This window comes from Dipodomys merriami, unplaced genomic scaffold (assembly GCF_024711535.1).
Source record: "Dipodomys merriami isolate MVZ:Mamm:240054 unplaced genomic scaffold, mDipMer1.0.p SCAF_5, whole genome shotgun sequence".
Classification (NCBI taxonomy): domain Eukaryota; kingdom Metazoa; phylum Chordata; class Mammalia; order Rodentia; family Heteromyidae; genus Dipodomys; species Dipodomys merriami.
The window spans coordinates 66,530,839-66,558,702 of NW_027206068.1; the positions used below are offsets into that span (position 1 = coordinate 66,530,839).

The window sequence follows — 27,864 nt, forward strand, 5'->3', positions numbered from 1 at the left end:
AAAGTCCATCAAAGTCTCTCCAATTAACTATCTAAAAAGCTGGAAATGAAGCTATAGCTCAAGTGGTAGAGTGCTAGTCTTGAGCAGAAAATTCCAGCAACAATGTCTAGGCCCTGAGTCAAGCCTCAGGACTGGCACGAAGAAAGAAAAGGAAGAAAGAAAGGAAAGGAAGGAAGGAAGGAAGGAAGGAAGGACGGAAGGAAGGAAGGAAGGAAGGAAAGAAGGAAGGAAGGAAGGAAGGAAGGAAGGAAGGAAGGAAGGAAGGAAGGAAGGAGAAAAAGAAAGGAAGGAAGGAAAGAGAAAGAGGAAGGAAGGAAGGAAGGAAGGAAGGAAGGAAGGAAGGAAGGAAGGAAGGAAGGAAGGAAGGAAGGAAGGAGAAAAAGAAAGGAAGGAAGGAAAGAGAAAGAGGAAGGAAGGAAGGAAGGAAGGAAGGAAGGAAGGAAGGAAGGAAGGAAGGAAGGAAGGAAGAAAATTCCAATAAGTATATAAAATAAGGCTTTGCATCATTTGTCCACATCAAAAAAACTCAAATTGGGATAGGAATGTGGCTTAGTGGTAGAGTGCTTGCCTAGCATGCATGAAACCTGGGTTCGATTCCTCAGTACCACATACACAGAAAAAGCTGGAAGTGGCACTGTGGCTCAACTGGTAGAGCATTTACCTTGAGCACAGAGAGACTCAAGGACAGTGCCCAGGCCCTGAGTTCAAGCCACAGGATCAGAAAAAGAAAAAAAAAAGAAAACTATAGCTTTACAGCTTCAATAAGCTACTACTATACCTGCCATAGAACTAAAGGTTAAAAGACTGGCAACCCTGAGAATACAAAATTATGTACCCACTTTAAGGAACCACTCAATGGTTTCTAATAAGTTAAACATATATTCAGCCTAGGATTCAAATAATTCTATGATTTATAGACATTAGATTTTTCACCCTTACTCAAGAGAAAAACATGTCCCTCACAAAAATTTGTGCATAAATGCCCAAAGCTTTATTCATAAATGCTTCAATTTGTAAATGAATGAAGGCGTTAACAAACTATAGTAGATTCATCTGGTGAATGTTATTCAGTTGTAAAAATAACTGTTAAAGAAAATATACTGCCAGGTGCTGGAGGCTCCTATCTGTCATACGCGCTACATGGGAGGCTGAGATGGAGAAGTTTAGGTTCAAGGGCAGCTCAAGAAGGAAATTCTGAAAGAGTCTATCTTAATGGAAGAAGCTGGGGTGCTGGTATGAGCCTGTCATCCCAGGAATGGCAGGAAGTGGAAAAACAAGTAGATCGCAAAGCCTTCACCTAGGTGGGACTTGGAACCCTGAGTTCAAACCCTAGTACCCTCACTAAAATAATAATGATATATTATTATTATATAATTATAATATAATAATATACAATTATATGTGACATAATATATAATTATATGTAATATAATTATATAATAATGTTATATATAATAATATGTCATATTATATAATTATATAATAATTATTATTATATAATACTGTTTACCATTGATTCCCTCTCATATGACCAACCTTATAGAGCCACATCAGCACTGTTGCCACCATTTTTTATTATTAGAACCAACACACCAACCGACATAGTCACTGGAAGGAATGTGATTTTTTAAAAATGCAGAATAAAAAAATAAGAGTAGATTCTGACTTCCTCAATTTGCTGCTGGGTCATTTTTCTGACTGAATGAATCACCACCAATGGCTCATGGCCTTCATTTTCTTCTCTCTAAAAAGTAAGCCCAGCCATCTTTAAGATTCTTGCTCTTCTCTGTAGGTGATTGGACAAATTGATTATAATTTGGGTGAATTTCGAAGCCCTTTGACCAGAAGTATTTACAAGAAAACGAATCCAGCTTTCTGAATATTAGCATCACCAAGTACTACAGCAATGCTACTTGCTCTGGAATAGTGGAAGTTGTCAACATCCTTCATATTTATTTATTTTTAATTTAATTTAATTTTATTTGTGAACAAACTGTACAGAGGAGTTACAATTACATGGGCAGGATAATGCGTACATTTCTTACCAAGCATTGCAGCCTCCTCCTTTGTTTACCCTTCACATCCCTTCCCAGCCTCCCCCCTCCCCCCAATCCCTTCATATTTATTTTATCACTTAATACACACGGTGAGCTCTGTAAGATAGACATGATTCATGGCATTTCATAGAGGAGGAAGCTGGCATTGAACCTCCCATCCAGGAGGGCAACTGCTTTATTGATGCTTACCTGTATTACCTGGGGGTTCAACTCTTCCCATCTCTCCTTTAGTGCCAGAAAATGCATATTTTATCCCTGAGAAGAACTGATGTCTCACTAATGAGAATTATGTAATACATATAATAAAAAGGAACACAACGATGTCCATGCACCCAATTTACACCTCCTTCAAGACATTAATGTTTCATTTCTTGCATCAGTAGTTTTTTTAGGGGAATTAATTAAAGAGATGTGAAACTGAGTCATTTTGCTATGACAGGTTGAGGCTCTGTGGTTTATATTTAAAATCAGCTGCTGTTTAGTAATTCAGAATCATAGTTTCATTTTGGAAATGACTTTCCACTTCCACTGGGCATGAATACTTTAGATGACTCTTACTTGAGACAAAAGTCTGGTCTACGAAATTCAGCTGAGTATTTGCTACAACTCAGGTAGAATGTGTCTCCGGGACATAGAATTACAGATGAATTCTGCCAAGTGCAAATACACTAACAAAGGTAAGAGTCTGAGGAAATCTGTCAACAAATGATATGTTACATATGTTCATCTGTAAAGTACACACACACACACACACACACACACACACACACACACACACACACACACACACACTAAGGAACTGGGAAAAAATATATCCACAAATGCATTACCAAATCGTTCTTCAAGATGAAATTTCAGAATAGTCATTAATTTGTTAAAGAGGGAGAGAGAAGAGGGGAAAAGAGAGGGAGATAAAATAGAAAGGAAAAAAAAAAACTACCCTTACATACTGAATCCTTTGTTTGTCTAAGATTACATTACAGTATCTCATATCTATAAAGCAATTTTCCTTTCAAGGAGATACCAGACTATCCATTTCCTGCTAAATGTGCATAACGAAACAGATACAGATGTTGGATAACTGAGTTGGAAATAGAACCAGGTTGATTTTTTTTTCATATTCTTGGGGTACAAGAGTTCAGAATTTGTACTTATTTCAGTGTCTGCTTTCTACTCCCACCCTCTGCATGGATTTAGGTTGTGTATGCAAAAGGAGATTCTGTGACTAATATCAATGAGACAAAGAAATGAAAGCCCTCTAATCCGTAGGCCAAGCGCCAGCCTCCCCACTGTACGGGGCCATGGGCCAGAAACCCCACTGTATGCATGCAGGCAGGGCCGGAAGCCAAACAGGCCTGGATACAATGAGGTTTACAGCCACCTTTTCAGAGCTGACAGCAAATGTTGGGGCACCAACAGCCTTTGATAAGACCTCCAACTTTCTCTCTAGCATTCCTACCCAATAATAATAAAGGTGATTTTTTTTAAATAAAAAAATGTATGAAGCGGTATTCACTTGAAGATTGCTTTGTGCTTTTGGAGATTCAAAGTTATTCATCACGATACTTATAGTGAGGAACAAGTGTGGGTGCTGGTAGCCAAGAATGGGACATCAATATTCTCTTCCTGTTTGGAGAGAGAGAGAAAGAGCAAAGAAAGCAACACACTGCTTTATAGGACAGTTCATGCTACGATTGCAACTTCTAAACAAAGGTTTCGCATGAATATTCTTCCTTAAGTGTGTTTGTCATGAGCTCATCAAAAAAATGCCTGTGTCAGGCCTAATGAGTTGTTTAATCAGAATATCTTCTGTCCTCCGAAGACTTGGGGCTTTTCAAAGGCCAAACACATATACCGAACTAGTTAAGTCTGGTACCTTCCATTGAACTTTCTGGCTGTTTCAGATATAAATATTGATTTCTCTGCCTCTTCTCTCTTTACCAACAGCAGCAGCTGCTACAAAGCTGGAAACTTCATGCTAAGAAAGCACCCAAGAGAGTAAGAACAGCATTAATATACACACACACACACACACACACACACACACACACACACACACACACACACACACACACACACACACACACACACACACACACACACACACACACACACACATATATTATCCTATACTTTATTTTTGTTCTCTGTAACTGGAGAAGGACTGCCTGCCCCTCCATTGGGGAAACATTGAGTCTGATTTCCATTAGAGATTCTGAATTATTTAGGGGAAAGTGAAAGCCCCAATCAGCTGCCTTCTGAGTAGTTGCCTCTTAGTGCCCATTCCCATTCAGTAAATACGAAAATCTTCTGTTGGAAAGACAGCACACAAATTTACAACTCCTAGTTTTCATTTGGATAGTTTGGGAAAACACTTTCTGAGGAATAAGATTGACTGGAGCATACATCTAATAGGCCAGAGTTAAACTTAGGGAAACTGCAAATCAAAAGAGTTGTAAATGCCTCATTTAACCACAGCTAGAGCTACCAACGCTCATCAAAATGTCTTTTATCATATAACTTGCCAATTCTGCAGTTGTTCACGCTGTAAAGGAATATTAATTGGTGTCAGAAGTTAAACTCACATCTGTGGCAGCTTGTTATCTAGTTAGTTTAAACTGACTGGACTAATATAATAGACTCTAAGACTATAGTAGACAAGAAAATAAAAGGTTGGATGGAAGGAAGAAAACATATGTAGACCATATGTATCATCTTCTATCTTAGCATTTGTTCCAAAGAGTAATCAATATAACAAGAGTACTTATTATAGATAAGCCATTGTTTAGTTTACGTAACATTCTTAGCAAGAGACAGTAAGAGTCAGGCACCAGTGGCTCAAGTCTATAATCCTAGCTATTCAGAACACTAAGATCTAAAGGATCATGGTTTAAGTCCAAAGCCAACCTGGGCAGAAAAGTCAAAGAGAGTCCACCGACACTTAACCAACTTAACCATCAAAAAGAGCAAAAAGCCAGATTAAAGGTGTGGCTCAATTGGTAGAGCACCAACCCTGAGCAAACAAGTCAAGTGAAAAAGAGGCCCTCTGTTCAAACCGTTACTAAAACAAGAAAAACCCAAACAAACAAAAGACAGGAATGAAAGAAAGAGAGAAAGAGATAGGAAAGGGAGGAAGGCAGGCAGGCAGGTAGGCAGGCAGGCAGGCAGGCAGGCAGGCAGGCAGGCAGGCAGGCAGGCAGGCAGGCAGGCAGGCAGGCAGGCAGGCAGGAAGGAAGGAAGGAAGGAAGGAAGGAAGGAAGGAAGGAAGGAAGGAAGGAAGGAAGGAAGCAAAGGAAGGAAGAAAAAAGAGGAAGGAAGAAAGTAGAGGAGATTGTAGCGGAGATCGTAGACAAGCATAGATGAGATCTGTGGATAGTCTTGCCAACATCATTAAAGTAGCTAGAATTTACTGTATGGTTATATGTGTCATAAATATATGAATGTTTTCAGGCTTTCTAGTGGAGAACAGGCAAGTGAAATAGGGGTTGGGGAAGGCTTTGTTTGATATGACCAAGAAACACATCTGTATGACTGTCATATGGTACATGCAGCCTTTCTCTCCTGTGATACAATGGACTAAGTATACAATCTCCTCTCAGAAGCCCAACATTTGGGTTGCTCTTACCTGAGATTTCTCTTTTCAATGCTGAACCTCAGCTCCTACATCTGCACTCAGTGTTGGTGACATTATTTTCATTTCCTTTAACTGTCAGGAACTTAATGGGAAGCTGTGACAATAGGAAAATAGTTCTTTTACTTCTAGTTTCCATAAGCTCACTTACTTTATTGCTACTGTCTGTGCCAGCATTCTTAGAAGACTCCCATTCTAGTTCATTTTCTATTTTAGTCACTCATTTCATAGGTTCAGAGTTGCTCTCACCTTAAAATCTCAAAATTCCTTGCAAGCTGTTCATAACTAATTTATGGACATTGAATTGACTATTTCCAGGAATAACATCTTGTCTCTGACTCTATGAAAATGACACGAGATCAGCAAGTGATACACACACACACACACACACACACACACACACACACACACACACACACACACAATTTCTTCCTGTGGTCTTGGGTTTTGAACTCAGAGCCTGGGTGTTGTCCCCGAGTTGCTTCTGCTCAAGGCTAGCACTCTGCCATTTGAGCCACAGCACAGCTTTTGACCTTTGCTGAGTAGTTTATTGGAGAGTCTCATGGACTTTGCTGCCTAGGCTCGCTTTGAACCGCAATCCTCACATCTCAGCTTCCTGAGCAGCTAGGATTATAGGCGTGAGCCACTGGCATCCTAGGAGAAATATACTATTTCACTTTATTTTTTAGAATAAGAAAATACTAAGAAGCCAGGTGTGTTCATAGTAGTGTCTCATTCAGCCAAATATTTTATCTCTAATTGTGGCACAGCGGTGTGTGTGTGTGTGTGTGTGTGTGTGTGTGTGTGTGTGTGAGAGAGAGAGAGAGAGAGAGAGAGAGAGAGAGAGAGAGAGAGAGAGAGAGAGAACACAAATGTAATTAGAGGGGAAGTAAGCTAAAGTCTTCATTTTCTTTTCAATCATATTAATGTCTTTTTGACAAATTTTAACAAATTATAATTGGCCAGGCGCTGGCGGCTTACACTTGTAATCCTGCCTACTCAGGTGACTGAGATGTGAGGATCACAGTTAGGAGCCAGCTCCAGCAGACAACTTCAAGAGACTCTTATCTCCCACTAGCCAGAAGTAGAGGTGTGCTTCAAATGACAGAGTATGGGCCTTGATTGCAAAAGCCAAGCAAACACAAGCACAAGGCCCTGAGTTCAAGCCACAGGACTGGCACACACACAAAATAATAATTGTACCAATTTCCATTCATTATTCCTCAAAGGGTAGGTATCATACAAGAATCACATGTGAAGTCTTCTGGTGGGTATGTTCTAGAATTAGAAACCAGTTATTGGCAGCTCACTGGGTCCTTCCATTTAAGCTACGATTCTCTATATAAAATCTACCAGTAATAAAAGGTGATATTTGGTCTCTTATTTCTTTGGTCCTATTTTATGTTTATGCATTTATACATTCATTTATTGTTTTGCCTATTGATTCTTTTTATTGTATTGTAAAGGTGCTGTGCAGAGGGGTCACAGTTACATGAATAAGACATTGAGTACATTACTTGTCCATCATTGTTACCCCTCCCTTGTTGTTCTCCCAATATCCCTTCCCTCCCTCACCTCCCACACTTCTCCACCCGCCCCCCACAACAACCTCCCTACCCCCGCCTGAAGTAGTAAAGTTCGTTTCCAATATACAGTTGCCATGGGTCATCCTGTGTCCTTGTTTCATCGTTTTGTTATTCCCCTTCCCCTCCCCAGATTAGACATATGTATATACAAGATGCAGGGTACAAAAATCAAGTATAGTGACAACAGGGGATATGCCATAGGGAAGGAACTACAAAGGAAACAGCAACAATAACAAAAAAATTCACATGGTACATTTAAAATAATAACAACAAAGACAGAATTCTTGTGTCCATCTCTTGGGGTTCATTGCACTTAGCACCATCTAATATGGTGCTAACATGGTTTCTAAGCTTTTCGGCTCATCTGATAAGATTATCCTGTATATATATACATTCATTTATTTAGTCCATTTTAATTTCTCAATTAAAAATCAATAAAAACAAAAGTAAAAAAAAGAAATTTGATAAAAATGATAAAAGTAAAGATTGATTTGCAAATTTAAAAAACTGGTCTTGTTATATATTAGATCCTTCTTGAAACTCATCAGTAAGCAATTTTAGGAATATGATTTCATCTCTTTTACACAATAGCTATTTGAGTTTATACTTATGATTATAGATCATCTATTAGTGATTAACTGTTAAACTTCTTTCTGATGAGCATCTTTTCATTTTCATATTTGGGACCTTAGGAGTTATTGACTATGGCAGACCATGACATGTGGCTTTTCTTCGTTTTCCAAAGTGAGTTGTTTGCAATGCAGAATAAGTGCTCTGTAAGAAGTGTCTAATGCCATAATTCTGTGATGACACAGTAGAGCTGGAGTCACTCCAATGCCACAAATTCAATTAGTGGTTGGACCAAAAAAAAACCCTGGGTCCAACTAACAGGAAGGAATGCAGCATGTGTTATAAAACTCTCTTTGCAAGCATGGAAGCTCTGATTCAATTATTTATTGCTGGATTACGAACTACTCCAAACTTGATGGCTTTGAAAGATCAGTAATCATGCCAGGTGCCAGTTGTGCACATCTGTCCCCCTAGCTGAGATCAGACAGTTGGGGTTCCAGGCCAGCCCAGGCAGAAAAGCACGTGTGACTCCATCTGAGTGGAAGAATCTGGACATGATGGTGTGCATCTTTCATCCCAGCCACAGAGGGAAGTTGAAAAACAGGAATATCATGGGCCAGATATGCACTCTTGTAGGAAACGAGACATTATATTGAAAGTAGCCAGTGTGATGAAGGGGTGGAGGCACGGCTCAGTGATGGAGCACCTCCCTAGCAGCCCTCACCCTAGCCAGAATGGCAATCCTCAAGGAGAAAACATCAAACACTGGCAAGGCTATAGGGAAAGAGAGACCCTTATACACTCTTGATAGGAATGTAAGCTAATACAACCATTATAGAAATGATTGGAAGTGCCTTAAAACCATGAAAAGTACAAGTACCATATGATCCTGCTGTGCATTCTTGGGCATATATTAAAATACAGTCAAGGTCCTTCTGCATCTATGTCTATAGTAGCTCCTTTCAGTATCCATCTTAAGCGATGGATCTACTGATGGATGGATAGAGAAAATGTGGTGTGATACACACACACACACACACACACACACACACACACACACACACACACACACACACACACACACACACACACAGCACAAGAGTATTTTCAACCATAAAGGTGAATAAGGAAATTCTGTCATTTTCAGGAAAACAAATTGACCTAGAGATCATCATGTTAAAAGAAATAAGCCAGATTGAGAAAGACAAGTATTGTATGTTCTTTCAACATGTAAACATGGAATCTAGTCCTAAAAAATGACTGATAATGGGAGTGGCATGCTTCAAGTGCTCAAGCGCCTATCTAGGAAGCACAAGGCCTGAGTCTAAACTCTACCACAGTTCAAGGACTGCCTAGCTCATTGTATATAGTTTCTTCAGTCCTTTCTAGAATGGACCACTTAGGTGAGACTGATGAGGACTGTCTAGTACACATACACACACACATTCTCTCTCTCTCTCTCTCTCTCTCTCTCTCTCTCTCTCTCTCTCTCTCTCTCTCTCTCTCTCTCTCTCTCTCTCTCCATGAGGCAAGCTTGGGCTTTCTCAAAAAGGCGCTTAGGTTCCAAGAAGGAGCAAACCAAAAGGACAAGCTTGGATGTACAAATGCTCATTAAATCCATCACTTGATTTATGGCAGCTCAAGTCCCATTAGCAAAAGAGGCAAACCCCAAGTCAATATAGGAGAGCACTATATAGGTCATTAATACCAGAAGCCAGGGTATTGAGGCCATAAAGTGGCTGTCAATGGTGAGACACACATATGGGGTTTCTGGTTCAAACAATTCATATCACTGAGTATACTTATCCAGCTTACACGCCAGGCATCTTTTTATTCTTTGACAAAACTATAATAGAACTAATAAATCTATGGGAAATTCATTTTCTGTAACAGTACCTGTTAAATCAATGGTTGACATAACTATTATGGACCATGCAGATATTGAATATGTATTGTTCATTCAATACTTACTCTCCAGTTCTTTTCAGACAAGATAAAAATAATAGAAAATATAAGTTGGATTTGGGTCAGAGTTCGAAAATTCCATTCTTGGAGTTACAGGCTCACACCTGTAATCCTAGCTACTCAGGAGGCTGAGATCTGAAGATTGCAGTTACTAACCAGCCCAGGCTGGTGAGACTCTTATCTCTAATTAAGCATCATCACAAAAGCTAAAAGTGGAGCTGTTGCTCAAGTGGTACAGTGCCATCCTCCAGCAAAACAAAAGCTAAGGGACAGCACTCAGGACCTGCATTCAAGACCCAATACTAGCACGCACACACACACACACACACACACACACACACACACACACACACACACACACACCTTCAATTCTTTCAGTATCACTAGTCTCTTGACAACTTTAATGATCACTTCCTAACTGACAATTAAGTATGTTCTTTTTAACTGAAGGAGTGGGACGCTCTCTCCTGATTGTCTCTATTGGAAGACCAAGGGCCAATGGTGGGTAAAACAACTACAGCCCTCTCCCCCACCATTGGGCAGCTGCTCGCTGAGCCAGCTCAAACTGCTACTTTTTTTTTTTTCTATATAGGTAATTGAACACCACTCATATGTCTGTATATATATCATAGCCATCCTCAGTGACAATAAGCTTTTAGTTCAAAAGTGACTCTATTATGGTCCTTATTGCAAACTTTAGAGATGAGTTGAAGCTTTTTTCTTTCTGCAGGAGTACAAAAAAATTAAATTCAGTGAGGCTAAATACAAACTCCCAGCTGAGATTAAAAAGTTATGGACAAAGAAACTAAGTACTGAGCCAGGACACTGAAACCGAAGTGAAAGCCTATGGGATTTAGAAATATTGCTGTGATAAATAGGGTCACGAAAAAACCTGCACAAGTTTGGCTCCATGCCACCCGAATTTGGAAATCAGGTGGTTCTCAAGAGACTGGAGACAGGTTTTCAAAAGGCAAATTCAAAATGAGAAAGATATCCAAGGATTTATAAACTGTTAATGTAGGCTGCGTGTGCGCACACATTTCTGAAGGAACAGTGGTTTCTTTTCAAATCAGTGGTGCCCACAGACTGACGTAATAGAAAACTGGCTTTAGGACAAGGTGCTGATTTTTTTTTTCCATTTTCATTTCAATAGTTGGGTTATATTTACTTGACATTTTCTCTCAGGGTACGTTTTCAGAATTGTACCTTATGGATGCTTGCCCGAGTGTGGATATCATTTAATGCTGCATTTTAATATTTTCCAGCCCACAGCTCATTTACTGTGTACACCAGCTGCATTTGGGTACTGTTATTATTTTTTCCTATTGCCCAACGAGGAAACAGAGGCCCTGAAAGAAGAGTGTTATGTGGTCAGGTTCACCCAGTTTGTAATCAGCAATGTAAGTGCCCACCTCAGGGCTTTTCATTTTGATGCAGAAAATGCCAAGCAGAGAAATAACCCACTTCCTAATTAGAATGATCCGTAAAGGAAAAACCTCTTTCCTTATTTTCATGATGATATCCTTAATGTACTTGTAAGACATCGTAGGCATTAAGCATCTGGGCTCTGGAGAAGTTCTGGTGCTTTCCATCTGCATCAAACTAAGCAAGTTATCTTCACGCCTTTGAAATGATAGCCTGTAGAGTCAATAAATGAGCAACAGGTGGTCTCTAAAAATGAGCACACACACACATTTTCTGAGGAGTTCGCAGACTACAAAAAGTTGTTAGAATAGAACATTTGTTCTGCATGTAAAAGGCTCTTGGTTGAATACTGAGACCCCCTTTCCCCACTCCAACACACCACACAGACACAGACACACAGACACAGACACAGATGCAGACACACACAAACTCACACACACACACACACACACACACACACACACACACACACACACACACACACACACAGAGGTACCAAGTTAAAGGAAGAAATAAAATATCCATTTGGGATTTTACAAATCCTAGGACAAATATCGGTCAGGAGTATACTTTCAGATGATTCAGTGCAGATTCCCAAAGCAAGGGATTTGCGTGTAAGCATTTTGAAGCTTTTCTCACCTTTGTCCGGAGTCTTCTATTATGATTCCCTTCAAGAGAATTCCACCACTTGGAATGACGCTTGAGATTCTTCATCCTACCTACTTCCTTTGTTGATGAGGAAATTCTGACCCAATGAAAAGGGAAAATATAGACTCAGATCTTCAGGAACAAGTTGGGCTGGCATCTAGCTCTCCACTGGGTTAGTGGCGTCTCCTCCCCACCCCCCGCACCAACACCCCTTTTTATCCTGGCAGTGCTTCAGGTGGGACCAAATAGATCTTCTTGGAGGCCGTTGTTGTGATTAAAGCAGGGTTAATGCAACACTAAATCTGTGGTTAATTATCCTCATCAATGACTCAAGGCTCAAGTGAATACACTACACAATGCCTCCCGAATGAACAGGCCGTCCACGTGGGACTCTTCCCATCCATCACTCCTGGTAATCCTTCTGGATGGTTCTTTCTCACATGCCATGTAGATAACTGATTAGACCTCTCATGAACATGGAAGTGGGATCCTCTGTACATCTGTGGGATTCTTTCTCTGTGCAGAACTTTCCTTTCTGATACTCCTCTGTATAAGTTGTAGCTGCCTCCCATCTCCAAAACAGGAAATATGCAGGGCTCTGTGGGAATTTGCCTTAACCCATTGCTGAGAAACTCACCGCAATTTGTGAAAAGGGGTAAATTCAGAGCTTATCCCCCTTGATTCACACCTCTAAGGTGTCGTCCTGATTGAGGTTCAATACCTTCTTGAACCTCATTTGTAATCTGTAATTCTTTTGTGGAGGTGTTAAGTATGGCCTTGGGAGTCCATTTTGACAGCAGGTGTCTATAAGATTAACAAATATATATTCTGCTTATTAGGGACCCCTTTTAGTCTCTATCTGCAGTTAGGCAGCTCTTTGCATCTCTCTTGACCATGAAAATCAAAGGTAGATATAGTTAAGGATATATTCCCATCTACTGCATTTAACAGACAGAGACAACAGAAACAAATGGATTGTATTTCATTTTATTCTGTACATTTCCACACAACTCACAATACAGAAAAAATGTCCAAAAAAGTAACTGTAACTAGTCCATTTCTTTTTTTTTTCAGAGATTAGTTCAGTCTCCCAAATTATTTCCTCTGAAAATCTCTATAGAGCAACACAGTGATCAAGATTTTTATATAAATAGGATATGCAAGAAAATTAGGGAAAAATATGACTTTGTTATACAAAAACTCCATTCTTCCCGTCCCTACCCCACCCTTCCCACCCCTCCCTCCACTTCCTAGTATCTGGATCCATTTTACCTGGAAATACAACTTCCGGTTTCTATTGCCACTGCTGGGACTTGTTTGTGAATTCCACCCGCCAGCTGGTGGCCTTGCAACAAAGCATGACCCTGGGATGCGATTGGGCAAAATCAGAAATCGTGAAAAAGCTCTTAATAATGCAACTGCAACTCATCTGACAGGTGTAGCTTTTATAAGTTGGCCTGACCACAGCCAGTGGCCCCCTAGACACCTCAGAACGTTTTCACACTCAGAAATGAAACTTAATAAGAGAGGCTTATCTGCTGGCACTGAGATTAGCCATTCCTGGAAGGAATGGATTTTATTACTGTCAGTCAACTGTGGCCTATCATAGGTAGATTCACAATCACCTACTTAACTATTAGCAATTAAAGGAAAATAGCTGCACTAGCATATATATGAAGTTCATCTAGTCCCTCAGTGTTCAGTGATGTGTTTTTCTGAATAATCTACTAGAATATTTCTTCTAGAAAGGTTCTCAGGCTCATTCTCCAGGATAGCAAGAGCCCCACTTCTCACAACCAGGCCATTAGCAAGTGTCAACGGTTCTAGACACACTGGAAATTATGCAGTCAGAGCCTCAGTCCAACCAACAAGGTGGTGGGGAAGGAGGGAGGAAAGAGAAAAATGTTCTTGTTAATGAAACACAGAAAACCAGGAACCATTTGTATTCATGATTCTCAAGGAGTAATAAATATCAAGACTAGAAGACATCTTAAAGGAAATCTCAACAATATATTTGGGAGAATTACCTATAAATAGAAAAAAAAAAACCAGCTGGGCACCGGTGGCTCACATTTGTAACCCTAACTACTCAAGAGGCTGAGATCTGAGGATCATAGTTTGAAGCCAGACTGGGCAAGAAAATCGTTGAGACTCTGATCTTCAAAAAACTACTCAGAAAAAGCCAGAAGTGGCGCTGTGGCTCAAGTGGTAGGGTGCTAGCCTTGAGCACAAAGAAGCTCAGGGACAGCATCTAGGACCTAAGTTCAAGCCCCAGGACTGGAAAAAAAAATTTAAAAAGCAGCAAACCCACCCTAAAAGGGAATAAACAAAAAAATGACTTAGGCTTTCTTATGTGTGGATTTTTACATTTTATTTTTATTAGTAAAAACACTATGTAAATTTCTCATCATCTTTAAGGGGTTAAACAAAAAGGTTAGATTCTAATCTCAACATCACAAGTTATAATTACTAAATTATTAAGGAAAGAATGTATTTAGATTTGGGAGAAATGTTTCCTAAATTATCCTATTCTTCCAAAATTTTATCATGGACCAAGCCAAGTCTGTAGACAGGTCTAACCTCCTGTAAGCAACTGGGGGAATTTTCCCAAAACATTTGGAAGCTGTGTTTGAGAGTTCTTCCATTAGTTGGCCTGTTTCACCAGTTCTACATATAATCTAGTTTTTCCTAAGTTGGATAAACTCAAAATTTCCCAACTAATACTCCTTGAATGCATCCTGAGCAGAGTTGTTTTCTATATTTTCTGAGTTTTAGTTTCATGGGGGTCAACAATTGGCAAGAGTATGTATTATGTATGAGTCACTGTGAGAATCTGTATTAATTCTAGAGTCTTATTACTGCTGAGAATCTTGTGTGTGTGTGTGTGTGTGTGTGTGTGTGTATGAGAGAGAGAGAGACAGAGACAGAGACAAAGAGAGACAGAGAGTGTGTGAGTGTATTTACTTACTAAATAAACCTGGTCTTCACTTTCTTTCCCAAGAAAGGTTAAGATGACAGAGTGGAGCTAAAATGCTGTTTGGAGCTTGTCATGTTCAATCCTTGATTACATACTATAGCATCTACTGGAATTTTTGTTTAAACAAATTGACTTTATTTCATAGGATCATGGTGGAGATAGAAATGCCTGATTTTGTACAAAGAAGTTGACATGTTGAACTGAAACCCCTTTGTACAACAATGTAAAGATAATTCAAAAATAAATTAATAAAAATATATTATCTAAAGCTTGCTGTTTGGGCTGGGTCCTGGATGAGGGTCCATTTCTTAAATGATGTCAAGAATGGCTCTCCATCACTCTTTTTGTCCTTCTACTCAGCTAACTCAACTTTTAGTAACTCAGACCTTATCAGTTTGGAAATAAGGAAAGACAGACCATTAAAACTGTAATCCTCTTAAGTAGCAATATTGCAGAAATAGCTTATTTAATGACACAAAGCTCTAAAAAGTAACTTCCTGCTTCTTTAGTAACAGAAAACAGAAATTCTCAATACCTTCTCTAAATCCTAATCCCAACTCTATACTCCAAAGAAAGGAATAGAAAAAGTTAATAGACAGTTTAAACTCTAAACTTGTGACATTGTTGCCTCAATAACTGTATATAACTTTTTTTCAGTTTGGTAACTGGCAAGATTTTCTGTGTGTATAAAATTTGCAAAAGTGAATTTATAGAGTCGTAAAATCTCTGCTTCTAAATGATTTGGAATATATAGGCAATGGTTGATAGTTTTCCAAAAATGATTTCATTGTCATCTATTTGGCAGGAATCTAGGGTGAATGGCCTCTGAGGTCCACTACAGTTTAAAATCACAGAAACCTAAATCTGAGAAATATTAAAGTTTGTTCAGTATGAGATACCTCACAACTTAAGATTGCTTTTACATCCACCCTCAATAAGTTGTTCAATTTTCACTTAAATCCTAGAAGAAACACCAGCAGTGGTAAACTCTCTCAAGAAGCCTCACTGAATTTTTTTTTGGATATAATATTCGGGGGGGGGGAAATCAACAAATCCTCATATCCTAAAGCTTTTACTTTCTCATGTCTGTACTTGATCTGTTGTGCTTCATGTCTACTTGCTGGGTTCTACAGATTGTCTGGATTACAGGACTTGGGGTAGGTCTGCTCACTCTGCCTCCTCCATTCTTATTCCTAACCCAATGTCTTCTTTTCTGATTAAGCTTCCATCCGCACAATCACTACTCTGCCAGAAGGTGACCTGGGTAAAATAGGAGATTCTAAAGTGCAGTATGTCTGTGCTTTCCCACTCCAAGTGTAGCAATGGTTTCCCATAGGTGTTCTAGACTTCAGCCTATGTCCTGGGTACAGTGGCTGTTCTTCAATGGCAGGAGCATGTCCCACAGTCACAAATGGAGCAGAGGAGCCCTTAGCCCTTGGTGTTCATTTCTTCTTATGAAGGCCACCATAGTATCCCCAATCTTTTGACTTTTTCTTTATGTCTTTAAAATAGGTCCAAGCTGGCAAGCCAGACTGTCTGTGATTAGAAAAATACTGAGCCTTTGGATTTTACCTTCTTCCTTGGTTCTAATCAACTCTTTCTGTAGCATCTTAGGTAGATATTTTTCATGGGGGCAACATATTATTATGGAAATCTGACCAAGTGATGTAAAATATGACTGAAGGCAAAAGTGGAAAATTACACACTCAGTGTCTAATTTGTAGGTCTGTAATATCTAGACTGCAGTTCTGCTTGCAATCCTATCACTAACTCTATGAATCTGGTTTATTCATTTAGAAAGTATTAACTGCATTAACCACCTTAAGAGGTTGTACCAAGCTAAAAAATGCATCAAAAATACCTAAACACAGGCTGGGATGTAGCTCAGTGGCAAAGCACTTGCCCAGCAAGTGCAACATCCTGGGTTCGGTCCCCAGTACCACAAAAGAAAAGACAAAGGGAAATACACTTAATAAAATCCCACAAAAGCAAAAATACCTACACACTAATGTTGAAAGATCATAGCAAGGTTATGAATAAACAGTATCAATTTGAGTAGCCTAAGAAACTTTTTTATTGAAAGATACATGTGTTTCAAATATAAATTTCCACAGTTCTTCCAGTTAAGATGCCATCTGGCTCTAGATACTGAAACTTTGAAGGTCTCCAGAAAACCTAAACCATCATTTTCTTTCTGCTCTGGGTAGTTCCTCCCTGGTAATTACCAGGCTGGCTAGAGAGGCCGAGGCATTTTCCATGATTGCTTTTCATGTACATTTATGTGGCTACTAAGTAAAAAGTCAGAATTTCCTTCTGTGGTTATATTAGATTACACTTAATTCTAAGAATATCAAATCACAGTATTTTTCAAATATTGTATGAAAAACCAAACCAGATTTCTAATAGGGTTTCAATTGAGAATGCCTAAGCATTCTGGTCAAAATCCATAATGTTGCCAGAAGTATTTTGCATTAACTTAAATATCTTAGCATGTTTTCTTTTTTTCGAGCACTTAAGTTTATGCTTAATTGGTTTAAATTTTTTCCAGTGATAACAAAGGGCTATTACCCACCCCTTCCAAGGTTTGGAAGTTTCTGGTATATAAATTGGTATTTTAAAGATTAAAAATCAAGGTTTTCATGAATTTTTCAAGTGAAATCTTGACGTTCACTAGAGCCATTGAAAAAGAAACTTCAAAGAAAAGAATCTAATTCCAGTCCCCTAAGGTCACATTTCCTCACTGACAACACTCATAAATATGGTCAAGTACCCTGTGTTCAAATGCTGATAAAGCCCCATGCATTATTTGACAGATTATACTTCAGCTTCTTTATGAATCAAAACCCACTGTAAATTCTGCTGTTTTAGTTTTGTCCATGAGAGTTGGGATAAAATAGTCTTAATCCTTTACTTTAGTAAAAGTAGAGTTTCTGTCATCTTTAAGTCTTCATTTCAAATGCATTCTGAAAAATATCACCAAGACTTTGAGAAAAGGAAAGCATACAACATCATTATTTCTTTCCTCATTAGTACTGGTTATATAGAACCGAAATGTGGTAGCCAATGAATAACCAATAAAACAAAGTCTTGACTAAAGTTTCAATGCATGCTGGGGCATCCCTGGATTCTGACACACAGAACTTACTACATTGAGGTTTTCTTTCTTTTTTGATCAGCAGCTCCCTGAAATAAAGTTCTGCCTATCAAAGCCATTGCCATATCCTTAATACTAGTGCTTGCATTAGAGTACGTGATGAATAATTTTAAATACATGATTAAATGCAGGCAGGTATAATTGATGAACATATGGCTAAAAGTATATGACACTAGAACTTATCCATTATGAAGACACCCACCCAATATGCATCTTTCTACTTTAAAATGGTTGTTTTAATGGCTTAAGGATTATTTTGTTATGCTTTTGCTTTGTGACTAATGAATCTCAGTATTCTGGGAGAGTAACTTACTTGTCCAAGAATGCTATTCCTTACCATTTTTTTTTAGGTTTAGTATTAAACTATGGGGGAAATGTCCCTGTATTCAATGATGTCCTTCAGGTGTATACCTTATTTTTGCCTAAGGGTACACATTACTCCTATGAATGGATATAAAAGCAGCAGTTATGATTGTGACCTTTCACATGGAGAGGAATGAAATATGCTAATTGCATAGATTACTTACTTGGTCCCTTGACCAAAGTCAGTGGACATCTACTTATCTTAAGAAACATGAATGCCTGCCACAGAGGAAAACTTTGTTTTGATATGTTGTGATCATAACATCTGGGGAAGGTTTGGAGGAAGATTTTATGCAACAAAATCATTGGCATTTGTGGAAAGGCTGTTGCTGTAGCCAAAAAACTGAAGGGAATGATGGATGACCAGAGCACACAAAAACGGGTGGGGCCACATCAGCCTGATAAAGAACTGCAGGACTTGGATCACTGAGAGCTAAATTCAGAGAGCCAAGAAACCCTGAGATTTGCAAAGACATTTCTACTGAGATGTGGGCAGGAGCTGCTCCATGCTAAACAAATGTTATAATCAGAGAGCTAATTTCAGAAATGTCCTACTTATTTTTTTTCCTAAAATGAATATAATTTAGTTAAGCAGAGAAATTAGTAATTTTATTTGATGGTTATGATGAGCCAGTTTAACAAAGATCTATTTTTATTTTTAAATAGCATAATTGAATAAAATATCATGCTGTTCTCAGTGATTGCATTAGCTAGTTCTCCTGGAAGACAGGCTATTCAGACCCCAGACCACATTCAAGTTACTACCTCTTCCTGGCAGAAGCTCTTCCTAATTAAATATCATTAGGAAACTGATGGAGGGTTAGGCTTGTAAACTGATGTAAAATATCACCAAATAAAAGGACTCTCTCTTCTTGAGACCCTAAAATGCCATGGATAAGTTACAGGGCAAGGTGCATTTCATGCTTCAAGGAAGGCAACATAAACCATGAACAACTACAAGAACTACTGATCATGATTTTATGACACAGGCAATGTCAGATACCATACACAATACTGACACAATGACAGAATTAACCTCAGTTACAGTGGAGACAAAAAATAATAATGACTTGTTTTCCCTTTTCTATCTTCGCCTGCTGGGGTGAACTATATGTATGGTAATGATTAACATGCTTTAAAAATGTTCTCTGCCTTTTAAACTTATGCAATAATATAGGATGAATATATGTATACAAATAAAAATATTTGTCTATATGTGTGCATGTATATGTATATATGTACAATCATGCATATGTATGAACAAGGTGTATCTGACACAACATATAAGCAACCATGTTTATCAGTGCTGAGAGTTTGTTTCTGGGGACTAAGACAGGATACTGATACAGAATGATGTCTTCATGTTTCATATGATGCTCTCTGTGGTATTAGAGTGTGTTACATAAGTGGTATATGCTACTTTCAAAATGGAAAAAAATAAAAAAAAAGTTGTCTCAATTACATTGACATGTAATAAAATGAAACAAGTGTCCCTCGTTTTCTAAAACATGAATATCGTGAGGATCCTAACAAATATGTCTCAGAAATCCTCAAGGCAAAGGAACTACTTGTTGAGGACCTCCTAATGCAGACAGATCTGACCGGGTAGTGACATAAAGATAAGGACAGCAAGGAATATGAAATTTTCTGCCAGTTTTTACTGATTGTATAACTGTGCTTTTGTCAGCTCAATTCTACTCAGAACTTGTACTGGTTCTGAAACATCTCCCCTCTAATGGTAACTAGATGTCTCTCAAAGCAAAATTCCCAGTGGTGGTGTGGGGAATTTCCTTCTAGGCTTCAAACCTTCTCCCGTCATTCTAGACTTCAGAACCTTCTCCTGTCCTTTATGGAGTCCTCCAATGTGATCAAGGCCTGCTGACCTGTGCTGTTTCCCCAGGTAGTGAAAATGGCTGGTTGTCTTTTAGTAACTCCATTTTCCATTCTTCCAGCAGCAGAATGGAAAAGTGAATCCCATGACCAGAAGAACTAAACACAGGAACACCAGCTAGGTGGACTGCCCCTTGTAGTCTCAGTTGTTTTTTTTTTTTTTTTTTTTTAATAAAATCACCATTTCTATAGGGACAAATTTTTATGTCTCATAGTCATGTGGGTTTTCAAACTAGGCCCAGACCATTTGCTCTGTACTTCCGGTGTACTTTGTAAGCTGAAATGGAAACTCCTGGGACCATATGCCCTTAGCTCTTTCTAAAACCCATGGCAGACACACATAGCAAACAATGATCTAAAAATACTACAGGAGGTAGATTTACCATCAAAACCATTAAGTGCCCTTTCCTTTCCTCCCTCCTTTTCCCCCATATTTTTGAAAACCTGACAATCCACTTTTCATTCACCTTTAGAGGGTTTTATGTCTTCAAAGAGATAGATCATCTATTGCTCCCATCACTAATAGGATCTAATGCCTTTTCTGTTTGTTTTTGAATGATTTCCAGATGGGCCAGGTCCCTTACAGTAGTCAAGCACTTCATCTGTTTTTTATACCAAGGGTTTATTTGTATCTCTGATCGGCCCTATTTGAATTGGCACAGCCACTTATACCCTAAATTTTCTCTTGGCTGGAAGCATTTGCACAGAACTGTGAGGTGGTAGTTGATGAAAGTAACGTCCTGTGTGGTAGCATGGCAGCTGGGTCACTTGACTGCTCTGGCCAATTGTCTGACTCTATCCAGGAAATGGAAGGCACCATTCAAAGCCAAGCTCCAGTCTGTTTTAAGGATTAGATTTCTATCATCAAAAGACCTCCTCAACAGTCGCAGCAATGGAAGGAATGCCCAGCAGAAGCCCAGTGATTAAATTCTCCTGGAGAATATTTTTTTTTCCAGCTTCTGGAAATAATCGACAGCAATCCAAAATTCTTTCCCTCACTGTAAAATCCAAAAGAAGGGCTCCATTCCTGAGACTGATGTAGGGAAATAAATTACTCATAACCAACTCATTCTCCCACAGCTGGAAATGATGTCAATAAATTGATTCTGAAATAATGACACAGAGAAAGGCTGTGGTAACAGAATTCCCCACCTACTCAAAGGCTGTTCCAACTTAATACAGTACATGGCACATCCAGACTTTCAAAATGATGATAGGTGACCAACATATGATTCAGATAAACCATGCGTCACAACTGGACATTAAATTAAATATACAGCAATGATCACATGCAGAAACACAAGGAAAACATTTTGCTGTGTCTGAGAGCAAAATAAAAAGAAGTTCAGGAGACATCAGATTAAGCCCCCCCCAAAAAAAAATGAAAGAAGGAAAGAAAGAAAGGAAGGAAGGAAGAAAAAAAGGAAGGAAGGAAGAAAGAAAGAAAGAAAGAAAGAAAGAAAGAAAGAAAGAAAGAAAGAAAGAAAGAAAGAAAGAAAGAAGAGAAAGAAAGAAGAGAAAGAAAGAAGAGAAAGAAAGAAAGAGAGATAACCCTTGGACACTTCACTTTTATTTTTGACTTATATCCAAGTCAAGTTAAGTATTTGGACAGAAAGTTAGAAACCTTTTCTCCTGATAGCGTAGCCATTGTGGACTCCCCTCTGATCTGTGGTATGATCAGACATCTATCTTCCTTCGAATACCAGATAGACTAGATTCTCACAGTGGTTTGTATTAAGAACTTTCTGATAAAGAAACACAAAGTAGCACAAGGACTTAAGGAGATAATCTCATACATGGGTAGTGGGGTTAATGGGTGTGACCTTAGGACTTGATAAATAAATAATAGGTAAAACAGATATTGGAACCAGGTAGGCTGAAAATCTGGCAGTGGAATATATTAAACAGGTTTTTGTCCTTGGGTCAATCAAGCCTTCCTGGAAGTAATGAAAATAAAAAATTTATAAGGAAAACCTAAAATGGACCACCTCTCACCACTCCCCCCAGGAGTCTACAGAAAATGGCCACAGTGCAACATTGTAATGCTGTTTTCTTGCTCAAGGGTCCTATCTTGACATATATTGCTACTTCTGCTTTTGATGTTCTGTTGTTGTTGTTTTTTTTTTTCACCCAAGTCGATTAGACTGCTTTCTATTATCTCTCTACAAAGACTAGAAGTAGACGTTAGAGTGCTCCATTTCTTGGAACCATAGTTCCCAGAGGGTTTCTGCCCAGTACATAGAACTGAATGGTTTTGCAAATTAGCTATGGGACTTTGTTTAATTCTTTGCTCATCTCGATTGCAGCAAAAGGCAAAGAGGGCTACACATAGGCAGTACAGAGCTGTACAAACAGCCCAAGCTGAACCAGTCCTGCATTGGTGATCGCAGCCCAGCCTATGGACTGACCCCTGGGTAACCTCTCTGAGGCCCTTCCAAGCACAGACAGACCCATACCACCTCACAATACCTCAGAGATATAGCACGCATGTTGACACCACCCACGTGGCACTTCCCAGCTCCTAGATCATAAAACAGGAAGGGGAGGGGACAGGACATGCAAAGAGTCACCAAGTAGTTTCGGCATATTTAGTGTTGGAAAGGGAAGAGGTTTTACAGTTATATTTCTGTGGAACATCCAAAGGGTTTTTTTTTTTTAAAAGACCTCCAGACAACCTTGTGGTCTTCAAAGACTCATTGGAAAGAGAAGAGCAATATGTGTATTTTTTTTTGAGTTGATGGGTAATTACAGTAGAATTGTGTGGTAGTAGGGAGAGAGACGAATGCATAGGAAGAGGAGAGAGCAGTGCCATTTAAATGAACATCCTTTGAATCATTAAAATAAATTATACAGGTGAACACAGAAGGTCATGCTACTTGCTGGAAGCAATAGGATCACATTTTGTGGAATTCATACTCCACAAATCTCCAGGTACCCTGGCCTCCTTCTCAATGGGCTATCGTGTCCTGTTGTATATCGTGATAGCCCTTAAACAGCGGGTGGCATGGTCTCCGATCGATTCTTGCAGAGAGAGACAGATACATGGATTCCATCAGCTTCTTCAGAGGAGCTGCCCAGTGGCCGGGAGGGCACAGGTGATATGCTTGCTCATGTTCTTCTTGCCTGTCTATGGGGGTCACACAGCCGTTTCCAGATCCTCATGGCCAATGAGCTTATAGTTCTGGCGGCTTTCTAGATAAGCTGCCAAATCTGGGTCCCCAGCCTGCTGTGCTCTGTCTTGAGGTGTCTTACCCTATAGGTTCAGTGAAGAGGAAAGAGAAAGAAATACCTGGAGTGAAATAATATGTATATATTGTCACAAAAACAGAGGCTACCTAAAGATTACTCACAACTAAGAATCCTTTCATGCTTGGTGATTTAGAGTTTGTATGATAGTTTCAAAGCCACTGTCTCTTATGATCACCATTATATCGAAGATAGGAAAATGGCAAATATTAAGAGTTTACATCTTCAGCCCATCATCCTGACTACTTGGGAAGCTGAGACTGGAGGGATGGTTGTGTTTTGGATTAAAATGTCCAGTTGGCTAGCCAGACAGTGAATAGACCAGCCAAAAACCCAAACACAGCTAAGTGTGTTGAGCCTCCTAAGGGAGGAGGGTAAGGAGACTGAAGAATTTCATGCAAAGCCATTGGCTCAGGAAGTAAAGAAGGTCCACTTAGAAGACCAAGTTATTTCCAAGTGTGCACTGTAGTTTGAGGCATTACCAGGGCAGAAATTGTACATATGTGGTCATTGATTAAGCTTCCAAGTAATAGCCATATGAATAAATCTTATACATATGTATATATGTATGTATGTGAGTATGCATGCATGTATCTATATGTATATATCTGTGCATATGTGTATCATTGACTCAAAATCTATTCCTTGATACATGTGTACTGAGAGCCTCATCTATACATTCAAATCCTGTTCTTCAACCCACTGTAGTTGAAGGGTTACTATTCCCTTGCAGTTTTCATAGTGCTTTAAAACTCTGAGTGCCAAGCTGGGGACATAGCTCAGTGGTAGAGAATTTGACTAGTATATGTGAAGCCCTGGGTTCAATCCCCAGTACCACAAGGAAACAAAACAATCAAAACTAAAAGCTTCTTTTCCAAAACTGAGTGCTTAGCAACATCCTCTATTGTATCAATATTCTGTATAAGCTCTTTCTCTCTCAAACACACACACACACACACACACACACACACACACACACACACACACACACACACACACACACACAGAGGCTCAGTCCTAGGTCAGCTCTACTGAGCTTCAACTCCTCCTTTACTCCATCTTGCAACTCTTTCTCTTGGGTGAGTTGGCTCACAATGAAGCCCAATTCTAGTTCTCCTAATAAGTTTCCCCTAATGACTTTTCTTGTGGGCACTTGCTGATCAAAGTTCACACACACACACACACACACACACACACACACACACACACACACACACACACACACACACACACCCCATTAGCAATATCTGGTCTCACTATCCTCTTAAAATATTTATTTGTCCACTTTCAAACCAGTTTTACATTAATTTTTCTGCAAAGAAAGCAATCACATTTCAGGTCCCATGGATAGAAATATTGCAGAGCAAATGTGAAAACCAACTTTGTAACTTGCTTCACACATTCATTTTGCTAGCTATTCTATTACAGGCTGGGTGTGGTGGCTTAAGCCTGTAATCTAAGCCAGTACAAGTATAAAGATTCAGAAGAGTCCGTCTCAACCTTGTGGTTGAACACAGTGTTCTGCGTCTGTCATCCCCAGCAACATGAGGTTAACCTGGGCAAAAAGTGAAATGCTACCTTGAAAGTTACCAATGCAAAAAGGAGATTGGAGGGATGGGTCAAGAAGTACAGTGCCCTCTTCCTTGCCTGGCATGCACAAGCTATGAGTTCATACTACGCAGGAGGAGGAGTATCGGGGCATAGGCTACTGGGCATTTAACCTCTTTTAGATTTCCATTTCTGTAACTGTCAGTGCCAATAATTCCAACCTCAATTCATAGGGGTAACTTTTGGAGAGTATGTAAGGTAACACTTGTAAACAAATAAACTTTTTATGAAGCAAATGATAAAGAACTACCTAAATTCACCAGACTTAAGATTGTAGCCATCTCACACCAGGGCTCATCATCTGGGGAGTTCACAGGTAGAACAATCATATCCATCATAGATTTAAAATTACACGGAGGGGGCGGGGCACTGGTGGCTCAGACTGCCATCCTGCCCACTCCAGAACCCTGAGATCTGAGGATCATGGTTTGCTTCGGAGGGCAAAGCCAGGAGACTCTTACCTCCAATTAATCAGCGAAAAGTTAGAACTGGAAGTAAGACTTAGATGGTAAGTGGGAAAAGACAGGCAAGAGCTCAAAGATCCAAATGATCTGAATTCAAGCCCTAGTACTGGCCAAAATAATAATAGTACCAAAAATACTACTACTACTACTACTACTACTATGAATAATAATAGTAATAATACCAAAATAATAATAGTAATAATAATAACAAAAATCTTACTACAGGAGACTCAGTATGGAAAGAGAAATCTTGATTTTTGTCAGTAGCCAGGCCAATATCTTCCACACGGCCCTGACCCCAATTCTAGGGGTTCAGATCCCATCTCTCCACTACCTGCCTGCTGGTGCCCAGTAGGATATCCCAAAGTCCCCAGGGCAGCAGCATGTGGAGGGGTTTACAGAGTTCTATAGGCAAGCACACACTCCTGCTTTGTGCTTATACATTTCAACCGCAGTCTCTCTAAATGAAACACTCTATTTTTTCCTCCTTTTTCTGAAGCCCCGGGCACTTCCATGAGCACAGAAAGGACGCTTGTGCTGCCGGTCCTGCCGGCGGCAGGCCCTGCGAACTTGCCCAGCCGCAGCATGCTTGGACGGGCTCACCCAGTTACCTTGGAGTCCGTCTTTCTCAGAGATGCTCCCGCATCCACCAAAAGCTGGCACACCGCCCGGTTCCGCTGGCAGGCAGCCTTGTGCAGTGCAGTCTCACCCCTAAATCAAAGATGAAATGGGAAACCACCCATGAAGGGGTTCAGTTACAGGCATGGAGGCGGGGGGTGGGGACAGCAGGTGGGGTGAGGGGGCCTTAGCCTACTCTGTTCCTGCTGGGTGCTCCTGTGCCCCCTTCCTGGGACCAGCATTGGAGGGTACATTCCCAAGAGGGGACATTCCCAAAGAGACTGTCTGAAAATTCTTTGAGTTAGTCATCAACTGCTCTGGGATCCGGTTCCAACAGGGCTGGTTAACTAAACCTACTGATGACACTTTTCAACCCATTACTGTGGGACTTAGAGCAGACTGGATGGCTCTAAGACCAATTGTGCAGTTGCATCCCAATGCTGAAGCGGTTCTCGTGCAGCCACTGATGCCACATAAAGGGCTCTCAGTGGAGATGCACAGGGGGCTAAGTGGAGGACTGTGGCCACTGATCAAATGTCACAGCCCCTGGTAGACACCACTGGGCCTTTGGAGGAATAAGTGCTTGGAGTCTAATTTCAAAGGACCAGGCTGGCCCTTATTCTGCTCAAGTCCTCTTGGTTCTATCTGTGTGGCAGGTGCAGGGGTCTCTGAGAGCCCTCATGAGACTGTAGAGATGTCAGGAGCCCAAGTTCTCTCAAGGAGGCAGCAGATGGGAAATGAATAAGAGAATGTAAATAGTTCCCAGGCTCCCTATGGAAGAGGATCTTCTCATTCTGAGCTCCAAAAGATGCTTCATGTCAAATGGTTTCATGAAAAAAAGCAGAGCATCATCCTTAAACAAGCATGGATGAGGATGGTACCGCTTCCAACCACACAAGCAGGACCAGCTCAATAATACAGCAGCCGGTGTCTCCAGTGTGGAGTAGCTCATCATAGAATCCTTTCCCACTGATCCTCCCTTCTATTTATCCCTGCTTCCGCTCTCTACCTACAAAGCTTCTCACCAGCCTATTCTCCTCCATTCCCAGTCATCTTTGTCCCATGGGTCAATTTCTTTGTAATTTTCTAAGGGTTCTCTTATGGATTTCAGAGTTAAGTGGGCAGACTTTCCTGGGTTCTATGGGTTGAGATGTAGCTGTTTTGTTGCCAGAGGAATAAAATAGATGAAAATAAAGCTATCACTTTAGGGATCAGCCCAGAGTTGATGAATGACTTCCTACGTTTTCACTTCCCCAGTGGTGGCGTGTAACTAACTCCATTACAGACTACCAGGGAGAAGCTGGTTTCATCCCATACAAAGCATGCCTTAGCATGCCAGGGCTTCATTTCCTCCCAAGTCCAACGGGAGAGAGAACAATTGTGATAGGTAGACACAAAGGCAGGATATTTATTTAGAATTCTCAGCATCAATGGGAAAGTGCTTTGGTTAGAGGAAGTCTAAATGATAATTAGCATTGACTTTGTCTGCAATCATGATGACACTTGCCATTAATTTCTGTAGTGTGATATTCTATGCAGTAGACTAGCCCTGCACATTTATAAATACAGTTGAAATTGGACTTTAATCAATGCAATTAAAATAACCTGGTATGCCCGATAGACTATGTCCTTCTCCTAGATAGATTCTCAAGAAAAAAATAG

General features: G+C 39.8%; 1 protein-coding gene across 1 annotated transcript in view; it reads right to left on the reverse strand.

Moving 5' to 3' along the window:
* Positions 1–13,113: 13,113 nt before the first annotated feature.
* Dgki (diacylglycerol kinase iota) overlaps positions 13,114–27,864 on the reverse strand; it is a 434,705-nt gene continuing 419,954 nt past the window's right edge. Inside the window, 2 exon segments of the mRNA XM_069996861.1 lie at positions 13,114–23,519; positions 26,196–26,295. Coding sequence (XP_069852962.1) covers positions 23,403–23,519; positions 26,196–26,295 — 217 coding nt within the window. The 3' untranslated portion in view covers positions 13,114–23,402.